At 37.7% G+C, this 12837-nt stretch overlaps 1 protein-coding gene across 1 annotated transcript in view; it reads left to right on the forward strand.

Moving 5' to 3' along the window:
• Nucleotides 1–1257: 1257 nt before the first annotated feature.
• LOC109621814 (fibrillin-2-like) overlaps nt 1258–12837 on the forward strand; it is a 107886-nt gene continuing 96306 nt past the window's right edge. The window contains exon 1 of the mRNA XM_062847579.1: nt 1258–1885. Coding sequence (XP_062703563.1) covers nt 1641–1885 — 245 coding nt within the window. The 5' untranslated portion in view covers nt 1258–1640. The remainder of the gene's footprint in view (nt 1886–12837) is intronic.

Here is a 12837-nt window from a genome sequence, read left to right on the forward strand (position 1 = left end):
CTCGTCTGATGGGCCCTTATTTGTCCTAATCGTGACGACGACGGACGGTAGCAGACCTGGTCGGTCTGATGCAGTACGATGCGGGTCGCATGATAGGACACAAACGCATGATAATGACCTCTAGAGAGGCAACAACATAGGGTAGGCTGTGATTTGCACCCTTTCGATGCACCTTACTAAATCCAATGGTGCTGTATTGGAAAATAAGTTGTTTACTAGAGAAAACAAACATAATTTTATGATTTACCTTACTTTCATAGAAACTAATGAACTTTTATCTCTCCAGACTAATATAATCTATCATGGCGATTGTAAAGATGCAAAGATGTACTCTAATAGCGACGGATATAACGCTCTTTCATGTCTTCCATGATTTCTTTTATTGTTTGTAAGAAATTCAGCTTTGGCAGTAGTTTCATTATGTTTGAAATTCAAAGCCATGCTCATAAAATGCGTAGTTCTCAATTGAAGAAAGGTAATTGTAAATTATCGAACATTCACGGCAACTTGTAATCGTTTGTGGCCTAGTTGATTGGAGCGTCAGGCTAATGAGTACTTGGAGCAGTTGGTTCAAGTCCCACAAGAATGTAGTTTCATTGAGTTCCCTTTATTAGTATCTTAGTTTATTTCAGACATATTTGCAAGCTAAGTATTTACCATGCCATATAAACTTACAAATGAAACGTTTCTAGAATATATTATTTCAATAGGAAGCAATCAGTGAAGTACTAGATTGAAAGTAGTGAGCTAAATTTTTGTATGGTGAGATGATCAGTTCTCCATTTCTGCAATGAAATGGTCCAAACAGCGTGGGTTATATGATTTCTTGACTAATTTGATGCTATTTGAGCAAAAGTTTGGGTAACTGTGTTGTTGTATTATTTATTTCTTGCAACTTCAACAACACAGTTACATAAAGTTTTGCTCAAACAGCATCAAATTAGGCAAGAAACCATATAACCCACGCTGTTTGCACCATTTCATTGCAGAAATGGAGAACTGATCATCTCACCATACAAAAATCCAGCTCACTACTTTCAATCTAGTACTTCACTGATTGCGTCCTATTGTCGCATAAACCTTCTGCCACAACAAACAACGGTGACGACGGCAACTCCAGCTAACGAGGAAGATCAAGTGTAATGTATGTATCGGTATCGTTCTACTTAGATCAAGCCGATGATGCGATGGGGGCGAAATCCGGAGCCTTTGTGTCTGCTGTCTGGGCCTATCAGTTAGTTTGCAATCAGATTTCATACGCGACGATACGGTTCCGTGAACGACCACAATATTGGAAAGTGAAATTGTCCGGTTTTGGTCCTGTGCATAGTGCATAATCGATATTGAAGTTAACGTCCAAAATTCAAGTGTTGCGTAAACCCATCTTTGGAAGCATAACAATTCAATTAACTACGCAGCGAAGAGTGATAAAAACATACGATCGAGTTTAATAAGTTTCCCACAGCTCTCGAGAAAATTACTCTATTTAAACACATAAAATTCAAAAAAACCGGGTCAACTAAATTGTGCAACTGCACTACCAATCGACGCAAATTACGCCAGAAAACAGGATTGGCTTTGCAACATAATCAGTGCGCGATTCGAGGGTATAATCCGTAGAAAAAAGAAATGTGCCAACGATGATAAAGATCCGCGAAGTGATCCGCCAAAGCGATCCAACGACGATTGGCGGCCGAGGACGACGCTGCTGGGATAATGGTAGTTGCAGCAGCCACAGGCACAGCCACAGTCATCAGCACCGCCGAGGGACCAGTTTTTTAACGACTCCGTTGCAATCGCTAATCATCGTGTTTTGCTTGATTGTTCCACTGATTAATCGATGTGGCGCAAACCACGAAGATCATGTATGCTTTCGGTATGATAGGTGAGTGAGGTGATTAAGGTTAAATTAAATGGTTGATTGATTGATTTGTCTTTATTAAAGAGACTTTCAGCCCTCGGCTTAAATTAAATGGGATTACTAGACTAATTTCCAAAATTCCTCAATATAGTATCAAATTCAGCATGACCGCCAGAGATGACTGTCTTCGGTAAAGTTCTTAACCCACGAGCGATCGCGCTGTTGTATTTTGTACAACACGTAGAAAAAATCTCGCTTTTTGTTCACAGCATTAGCGTGGTGCTAACGCAGGTAGTCAACCGCGCGAGTTACGGAAGGTTAAGAACAACAACCACTTCCTGGTGATGGATTTCGTAGTTCCGAATTGTGCCACCACGTGGCGTTCATTTAAAATCAAATTCATGATAACACTGAATCAACAACTTGCCGCCTCCTCCTCTCCTCTTCTTGGCGTAACGTCCTCACTGGGACAAAGCCTGCTTCTCAGCTTAGTGTTCTATGAGCACTTCTACAGTTATTAACTGAGAGCTTCCTCTGCCAATGACCATTTTGCATGTGTATATCGTGTGGCAGGCACGAAGATACTCTATGCCCAAGGAAGTCAAGGAAATTTCCTTTACGAAAAGATCCTGGACCGACCGGGAATCGAACCCGTCACCCTCAGCATGGTCATGCTGAATACCCGTGTGTTTACCGCCTCGGCTATATCCCTTTCGTGACGAACCAGCACAATCGTGCTGTTTTTCGGCATTGGTTTTACACATGTTTTTCAATTGTTTTTTTTTCCTCAAAATATGTGATGTAAATAATTTTTATGATCGAGTTATTACTCTAACTTGTATTTCTGAGCCTCAGCTTTGATTAGAATTGTTTATAAAATAACGCCACGAAAAGTTAAACAAAAAGTAAACAATCACCCTAGAAGTTGAAAAAAAATTATCTGTCGTATTTTTATAAATATTTGTTTAATCCAGATATGCAGAGATAAAAATCGATAGAAAAAGAGTAGTTCTGCAAAACGGCGAAGAGAAAGTGGTGCTTTGTTGAAAAGCACAAGATTTCTGGGTGGTCAAAGTGGGACCAGCACAATTGTGCTGTTCCGTCCCTAAGGCGGTCCAAGTTCCACCGGTAATTGCCTATTATTAGGCGTTTTATGGTATAGAAGATTGATTTAAATTATTAAATCACTACAAAGTGTTAGTTTGTAAAAACTTAGACTTATAATTTCAACTCAAGGAACACGATATCAGCTTGTACGAGTTTTTTAAGGAACTTTGAATACTTGGGTGAAAAATATTACTCCATATTATGGAAATCATGAATTAGATTGGAACAGGGATTTGCTGTTCTTATTATCTTCTTTTTATTCACTGATTTGAATACCCTGTCAAGCTGATCTCGTGTTCCTAGAATTAAAATTATACGTCTAAATTTCTACAAACTAACACTTTGCAGTGATTTAGTAACTACAATAAATCTTCTGTACCAAAAAACGCCTAAAAGTAGGCAATTTTTAGCAATTACTCAAAGAACATCGACCGGCTTGAGGACGGACCAGCACAATTGTGCTGATCTTAATTTGACCCCAAAAAGTGCATAGGTGGATAAAGTAGCCGAAGTAAAGAAAGTTTTATTCTAGAGGACGTTAAGTTTATAAGAGAAAATTTGAGATAATCATTCTTCTATGGTCCGTCACGAAAGGGATATGCCGCCATAATATTCAATTTGCAGCTGCAGCTCGTGGTTCATCCTTCTCTACCACACACCATTCTCCCGCACGCCGCCCAAGATCGTCCTTAGCACGCGTCGCTCGAAAACTCCGAGTGTTTGAAGGCCCTCCTCGAACATCGTCCATGTCTCGTGTCCGTGGAGAACCATCGGTCTTATTAGCGTCTTGTACATTAGGCCTGTCCAGCTTTTCAAAAATGTTCTCTGATTCTCAAGTCCACCCTCGTATTTTGATTGCCATCCTGAAAGAAGTAACTGGTCAAAACTTCAGCAAACTCCATTGAAATTAAGAGGTGCATCAAATCAATTTTGTGTTTTTCGATAATTTTCGAACTTCAAAAAATCATAACTACACTAAAACTTGTCAAAACTTAATTCTTTCGGCAGAAATTGAAAGATATACTTGTTTGCAACAAGTTCTCCTAACAACGTATCCCAATAGAATTAAAAGAAATATATGTAATTATCACATTTGTAATCAGAAACCAGAAAAATTCTCGAAGAAAATTTCATAAACTGCCAAAAAAAAAAGTTTCTTCTCTTAAAATAAATGAAGAATATAAATGATGAATGAATAAATTCTTCCGGAAACATCTACGAATCGCAATAAACTAGCTTTGATCTTGTTAATAAAATGAAAAAATACGGATTTTTTTTTCTTCTATTTATTTTAAGATTCCTGAAATGAATTTCTAGACTTTGTGGGTAACAGTTTTTTGAATTTCTAAACACAACATTTGTGGGTAACATTTTTTTGAATTACTTCGAATATTACTACTAGGTGTTTATCTAAAAACTTCATTCCAAAGTAAATTTTAATAATTTAATCTGAGATTTGTTTTTTCCTTTCTTTCTCAAGATTTTTTTACCGGAACTCCTGCATTTTATCTGAAAAGAAAATCACGTGATCTCCATAAAATATTACTTCAGAATGGAATAGCTTTTCTCGAAACTTTTTTAAAATAATCTACAGACACTTTTGAACAAATTCTGAATTCTGGTGGTTCAGCCCATATGTGACCCCAATTCTAGCCGGTTGCCACCATTCTGCCCTATCACATTAATTTCGATTTTATTCCTGGTTCTATGCTTTTTAGCAATTTTTTTAGAGATTCGATATGTTGCAGGTGGTTTTGATAACACATTATTTAGATGTGAACAGAGTTTATTTCATGGTGAAATCCTGAGTGAAGTCATCAGAAAAATCAGTTTTTGGATCCAATGACGAAGCCACTCCTCTGTAAATTCGAGACCCAAATGATTATTCGCGTGAAAAGTTGATCGGTTGGTCAACACCAGCAAGAAACAAATCGATCAACTTTTCAGCGCACACCGTCCCCAGTCTGTTGACGCAGATACACTCCCGTTCAAAAGTTTGGGGTCACCCCCTCAAAAACATGTCATTTTTTTAGGCCCATATCTCCGCCAATTTGCGTCCGATTTCAAACCCCTAGGTTTCATTCAAAAGATAATAAGTCAAAGAAACTTTGAACATGATTTAAAAGAAACTTTTACTAAAAAAATGTATGTAAACTTAACCCAAAGTTGCCAAATTTTCTGAAAAATAAATATAAACTTACGGCACTGTCGCTGGAAATTGGGTCGACCAAATTTTAAGATGAGAGCGGTAGTATCACCCATTTTCTATTGGCCTTCAACTGCTTTTTACAGAACTTAGCTAAAAAATCAAGAAAAAAAGTTATTAAGTAAATTATTCCTTGATGTCATCGACCAAAAGTTTGGGGTCACCCCTCAAAATGCTGTATCGGCCAAAAGTTTGGGGTCACTATCGTAAAACATGGAAAAGTGATTTGTTGATATCTTTGTCATCTTTCATTCAATTTTAATCCTTCTTGGTTTATTTGAAACATAATGAATGGAACTTACTGCATAGAACCTGAACCACACATATTTGTTGAAATTTACATACTAAAACTTAACGTAAAGTTGCCTCATTTTTTGAAGCGTGGTAAAATGTGCTAACTTTACATAACATTTTTATATACAAAAATCGTTAAATACGTTAAGTTGAAGACTTCAAACGTAAATTTAGTTAATTATCTTTTAAATGAGCCAAAAATAATTAAAATTGAGCTATAGATGACGAAGATATCACCAAATCACTTTTCCATGTTTTACGAAAGTGACCCCAAACTTTTGGCCGATACATCATATTGAGAGGTGACCCCAAACTTTTGGTCGATGACATCAAGGATTAATTTACTTAATAACTTTTTTTCTAGATTTTTTAGCTAAGTTCTGTAAAAAGCAGTTGTAAGCTAATAGAAAATGGGTCATATTACCGCTCTCATCCTAAAATTTGGTCGACCCAACTTCCAGCGACACTGCCGTAAGTTTATATTCATTTTTTAGAAAATTTGGCAACTTTGGGTTAAGTTTACATACAAAATTTGTTGAAAAGGTTTCTTTTGAAACATGTTCAAAGTTTCTTTTACTTATTATCTTTTGAATGAAACCTAGGGTTTTGAAATCGGACGCAAATTGGCGGAGATATGGGCCTAAAAAAATGACATGTTTTTGAGGGGGTGACCCCAAACTTTTGAACGGGAGTGTACGTGATAACACAGGAAATCAAACTGTCTTGTACGGAGATTCGAAACGGAATAAATATAGTTTTCTCTCTACTTGTCAAACAGAGTAATCCAAGGCTAACTTGATCTTGCACAACATAATGTATCGTCCAACTGTGGTCCAACACTCCTCCTCAAGATAAAGTTAGTGACTTCTAATCTTTTATCTACCAGACCTAATTGTTCCCATTTCACTAAACACTACATATTTAACCGTTATGTGGCCGGCAAACTTTTTGCTTTTTTCTACACCGTGTATTTTAAATAGGTGCTGGGTACCCGGGTACCCTGCCGGCCACATAACAACAACCTCACCATCCTTCAATATCTTACAATCATTTGAGTTGAATAATATTGCATACCCTCGACTAGTTATTACTTCTACTGACACTAAATTTGTGGAGAGTCCAAGTACAACCACGACGTTATTCAGCTTGACATCAACTGATCCTTCATCAGGATCAACAGCGGGTATAATTACTCCTCCTACAGCAGTAGAATGCAGCACATCCCCATTTGCCAGGATCACTCGTTGCTTCTTCGTCTAGCGATGCCAATCCAAATTATTTGTTTTTCCTGTCATGTGGCCTTGACGGAGCAGAATCAAGATACCAATGCTCACCAGTCTTCCCCTGAATTGCAGCAAAGCAGATGTGACGATCCGAATGAACATCACTTTGAGCTGATCGTGCTGTTTGCGTACTGTTACCTGCAGTAGTGCTCCTTGAAGTCTTCTCGCGCATACTTTCCAGCTTGTCACAGTGACGAATCAAATGCTCCGGGCTTCCACATGCGTAGCACAACCGCTTGTTCTCGTTCTTCTGAACTGCTTTCACCACCATCGCTTTGGAATCTTCGAATTTTCCCCTTTGAGTATATTCTTCCAGTAATTTCGTCTTGACAAAATTCATCGTGAAAACTTCCATTCTTCCCTGTATCGCAGCAACCGTGTTTTCGTATGATTCCGGAAGACTAGCAAGTATAAAGGCCGCCTTCATATCCTCTTCCATGCGACACCCCGCGTTCCCTATCTTCTCGAAAAGCTGTTCCAAATCCATCAGATGTTGACGCAAATCACCTACCTCGGAAAGTTCTGTTTTCTATAATTTCTTGATCAGAGCAACTTTGCCCACCGATGAGTCCTTGATGTAATAGGTCCGCAGCCTACTCCAAGCATCCTTGGCAGTTACCGCGTCCTTACTCAACCGCAACTGGGCGTCTTAAGTTAGAAAACCGATGGTCTACAGAGCCAGTTCATTCTTCGTTTTCCATTCCTTTGACCTTACCTCCATGTCAGGCAAGTCGTCCTCCACGTAGGGTTTTGTACCATTTGGGCAGGTGTACCTATTTTGGGCACTTGCCGCTATAACTGAGTTCATTTCAAACTGATTGATTTGAAATTTTGTATATAGTTAGGCCAAAAGGTACAAGACCCTACATCCATAGCCCTTCACGCGTCAAAACTTGCCGTGCACGCAACTTCCACGTTTCGTAGTTATCGTAGCCGAGCCTTTGGAAACCCATTTTCGTAAACTCCATGCTTCTGGATGGTGTATCAAGTCACAGATACTACTAATCAAAACTTTCACCAACAAGATTCAACACTCTAGCACTATTTTCGATTCCCTGCTACTCTGGGCACCATAACCTGTTGAGGAAATCAAACTGTCTTGTACGGAGATTTGAAACGGAATAAATATCTTTTTCTCTCTACTTGTCAAACAGTATAATCCAAGGCTAACTTGATCTTGCACAACATAATGAATCGTCCAACTGTGGTCTAACACAGTCAACCACTGATCATATAAGATGTTGCATAATATGATAAAGTAGAGGCAATATGCGTACATTTTACATGCGCCTAAATGGAGGCATGCACGTATATGGCCTCCACTTTATCATCTTATGCAACATCTTATAAGATTACTGGTTGTCTGGGTCATTTGGCTCGTCAGTTTTGTGCTCATGAAAATTTGTGACTTCGTCATATCTAAGGTTACAAATTATCGTATCGTGGAACACTCACCATGATTTTTTAGCCGATAAGCATTCCCAAGCTCACCGTGCATCTATTGATCGCTAATGCAATGAACTCAGCTGTCACTATCTAGCACAGGAGGACTCTCGCTGGTTGCAGTGGCGCTTGTAAAAAAGGATACTCGCGCTCTCGGAATGGTGTTCATTCATCGATCACAACTCTCGCACTGCTGCTCGAAAGTGAACGATTCGAAGGAAGCGAAAACTGGAGTAGTTATTATCGCGGGTGATATTTTTCACTGCGATTCCTGATTATTTATCACCACGAGTGCCGATTCAAAGCAAAAGCAGCGCGGTATCGGTACCGTGTCTTTAAATAATGCTCTCCAAAGATGCACATTTTTATACATTGATGCATTTACATATTTGAGACACATACAGGGGATACTCAAAATAACTGGGACAGGTAAAATTTTCACTTTTCAAAAAATGTTCAACTCGTTGTAACTTTTCGAAAAGGGCATCAAATATTCTCAAATTTTTACTGTAAGTTCATCAACTAGTTGTGTATCAGTGGTTCACATTTGGAAAAGATCGGTCCATTCTACACGAAGTTATAAAGATTCTAGGAAAAGGTATAATTATTCGATAGGTAACTTTGAACTGTTATATCTCCGGATTCAATGAACCGAATGCAATGAAATTTTGATCATTGATGACTTATATAATGAACTTTGAAAAACAGTTGACTTAATTTGAAATTATTAATCAGAAAAAAAGTTATGACGATTTTATTTTTTCCATGTTTTTTCAGTAAATTTATCTATTTTTCATATGCATCAAATTACTTCTTCAATTTAATGCCGGCTATTTGAGTGCTTTCCTTTGAAACATAAACAAATTCAATTCAATTAGAGGGAATTTAAATGAACAATAATTATTATCTCGAATTTTGAAACGATGATGAAGTTTTGGATGAATTGGTGTTATATTAGAAAAATTAAATAATCGAAATAATTTTCTTTCGTGTGAGGATTTTTAAGTTTAGTCAAATGTTGTAATAGCTCATTATATAAGTAAAAAATGATCAAAATTTCATTGCATTCGGATCATTGAATCCGGAGATAAAACAACTCAAAGTTGGCTATCGGATAATTATACCTTTTCCTAGAACTTTTATAACTTTATGTAAAATGGTCCGATCTTCTCCAAATTTTGACCACTGATACACAACTAGTTGATGAACTTACAGTAAAAATTTGAGAATATTTGATGCCCTTTTCGAAAAGTTACAGCGAGTTGAACATTTTTTGAAAAGTTAAAATTTTACCTGTCCCAGTTATTTTGAGTATCCCCTGTATATTGCGCTACAGTAATATGAGCTTGGTAAGCAACTCTAACGGTATTTTAAACCTAACTGATGAACCGGAAGGTGTGTTCCTTTGGCAAGGTCATTTCATCGAGCGTGGTTTGGTCGTTCTCGTATTACAAGTTAAACTTGTGTAATACAAAATGCACTGGTAAGAGCACAAGAGGATGGTGTTTTCTGCAATGTTTGCTTGAAGAGTATCTAGAAAAGATGTAGTGTTTTAGGAAGCGTGGACTCCTTTTATGACTATGGGTCGGACCGTATATTACATAGTTGAAGAACACGCTTCTCTGAGTGAGAAGGGAGGGATCAAAAATTGTACAAACATACTAAAATATATCACATATCATGATCCTGACCATTTAGATCACGGGTTCCCAACCGGTGGTCCGCGGCCCCCTCACGCTATGTCCAAAGGGAAGTATTATGAAAAGTGAATGTACCTCAAATTTTATTCGCTAGAACCGTATTTTTGGACCTCTAGATTCAGAATATGTGTGATTTAAAATAATCCATCTTGGGTTTTTTCCCATACATTTTTATATGGGATGAAATTAACCTCAAGATGACTTTTTTCGCCATTTGTATGGAAAAATAGGTAAAAAATAAAAAAAATCGAAAAACCCAAGATGAAATATTTTAAACCGCACAGATTCTGAAACTAGAGGTCCAAACCTACGATCCTATGGAATAACATTTGAGGTACATTCGATTTTCATAATACTTCCCTTTGGACATAGCGTGCCCCTGGGGGGCCGTGGAGCCAGTCTAGGGGGACCGCGATGTTACCAAAAAAATGTTAAATTTTTATTTTATTTTGTGCAAATTATACCAATTTTTAATTTTGTATACCGCCACCCTCAATTTGAGGAACATATTTTTAGTCTAAAACGCCTTCAGAAGAAAAATTTTTCGGCTGCGCCGCTATTTTTCAGTTACGGCTAACATTGAAGGTACATGACATCATTGTTTACGAAATGTTAGTGTCGAATAAAAAAACCTACCGTAAACCGGGGTCAAACTGATCTCCGGGTCGAAACTGATCAGACGTCCCTCTGATAGACAAAGCATACTTGGAATAGACTCCTACCAAATATCGTTTATTATCAGATTCGAACAGCACGATACTTGTATGGAAACTGTTGAAAGTATGCTTTATCTAATAGAAAAGCGTCAGATCAATTTCAACCCGGAGATCAATTTGACCCCGGTTTATGGTATCATTCAAAAATCCCTCCCACAGTAAATTTCTGGCCACGTCACTGAACCTCAAAAACTCAGTTTCGTTCTTTTAATTCATTTTTTTTTCTAAAAAAATTCATTGGACCCCAGATGTTTTGATAGTTCTTAAAGGGGGTCGCCACCTCAAAAAGGTTGGGAACTCCTGATTTAGATAATGTATTGGACAAAATTGTTTTCTCTTTTGTGCCACTCAGCGGAGGAGTTACATTTACGAATCAAGCGATCCATCTTCTGTAAATCCTTGAATTATTTAATAACTTTACCAGATACACCATTCGTCCAATCAATATCCCTCGAGCAGTCGCGTCTTTGACTATCTGCAGCGACGCCGCGCTCACGATGTGTACCACATGCGTGCTTTTTTCATGATGCGTGTATGTACTCAGTACACGACGCGACCGCTCCCGGGATATTTATCAATTAATCAATTCCGAGATTTCAAATCTTTATGCACTTGAGTGCTAGTTGATGACACATTTGCTAATCAATCGAAAGGAAAGCAACATTTGACAATTTTAGCCCCCCAAAACCCCCAACTACGAAACAACTCTTGTATTTTCAAATTTTTAAAATTTTGCATGAAGTGCGTTACGCGCTAGGCTTCCTTCCTCCCCGTTATGTAATTATTGATCGAACCCTTACATGTCAGTCCTCGATCTACCATTGGCGTAGCTAGGGGGGGTTCCAGGGGTGCCTGGCACCCCCTAGAACAAATTTGGCACCCCCTAGAATTTTTCCTTGGCAGTCACCTAAAATTTAAAATTTCGCACAATAAATTCCAATATTTATTGATGGCACATTCGAATAAAACTTAAACACACCCAGATTTACGTATATACCTGTTGTACGTTTTGGCGTTTTGGATGTTGCTAAGAACAATCAACAGACTTCTCCATGGATTTCTCCAGAAATACCTTTATCTATTCATACAGTGATTTCTCTAGGCTTTCTTTATGGATTCCTCCCGTTATTTCTTTAATAAACTTCCCTCTGGATACTATAAATTTATGTAGAGAATGATCCAGCAATTTCTTGTAGGATTTCTTTCAAAATTCTTATTATGGTGCTGTTTGGAACTCTTCTAGGGATTCCTCTAAAAAATTTCTCTTGGGATTTCTTCAGAGATTCCTGGTGGGATTATTTACGACAACCTTCCTGGATCCTTTCAGAAGTTCCTCCTGTGATTCTTCCAGGAATTCCTGCAGAGATTTTATTCAGAGATTCTTCCAGAAATTTCTAATGAAATTCCTCCAGGAGCTTATATTGGCCTTCCACCGGGAACTGTGGCTAGGATTCCTGCAATTTCTATTAGAACTCCTCCAGAAATTCTCACTATGGTACCTTCAGGAATTCTACTAGGGAAGTTGTTTCGAAAATTCTTCCAGGAAATCTCCCAGGGATTTTTCTAAAAACCCCTTCGGTGATTCTTCCAGAGATTTCTTCAAGGATTCAACCAGGACTTCCTCCAGAGGTTATTCCGGAAATTCCACAGGGGATTTATCCAAGAACTTCCATTGGCCTTCCTCCATGCATTCCAGCTGGAATTGTTCAAGCAATTCCCACAAGGACTCCTTCAGAAATACAGGGGATAGAGAAAATGATCGGGACAGGCAAATTTTTCTCTTCCAATTAAATTTTCAAATGGCTGTAAATTTTCGAAAAGTGAAACAAATGTTCTCAAATTTTCACTGTAGGTTGATCAACTAGTTGTGTATCAGTAGACAAAATTTGGAAAAGATCGGACTACATATTCTGCACGAAGTTGTAAAGGTTCTAGTAAAAGGTTTAATTATCCGATAGCCAACTTTGAGCTGTTATATCTCCGGATCCAATGAACCGAATGCAATGAAATTTTGACCATTTATGTCTTATATAATGAGCTTCGAAAAACTTTTGACTTAACTCAAAATTCTTAACACGGAAGAAAATTATAACGATAAGATTATTTTTCTAATAAAACACCCAATTTTCTTAAATTTCAACATCGTTGCAAAATTTAAGATGCTAATTATCATTAAAATTTAAATTCCCTCTAATTGTCTTAAATATAAACATATTTTGAAAGAACG

This window comes from Aedes albopictus, chromosome 2 (assembly GCF_035046485.1).
Source record: "Aedes albopictus strain Foshan chromosome 2, AalbF5, whole genome shotgun sequence".
NCBI lineage: Eukaryota > Metazoa > Arthropoda > Insecta > Diptera > Culicidae > Aedes > Aedes albopictus.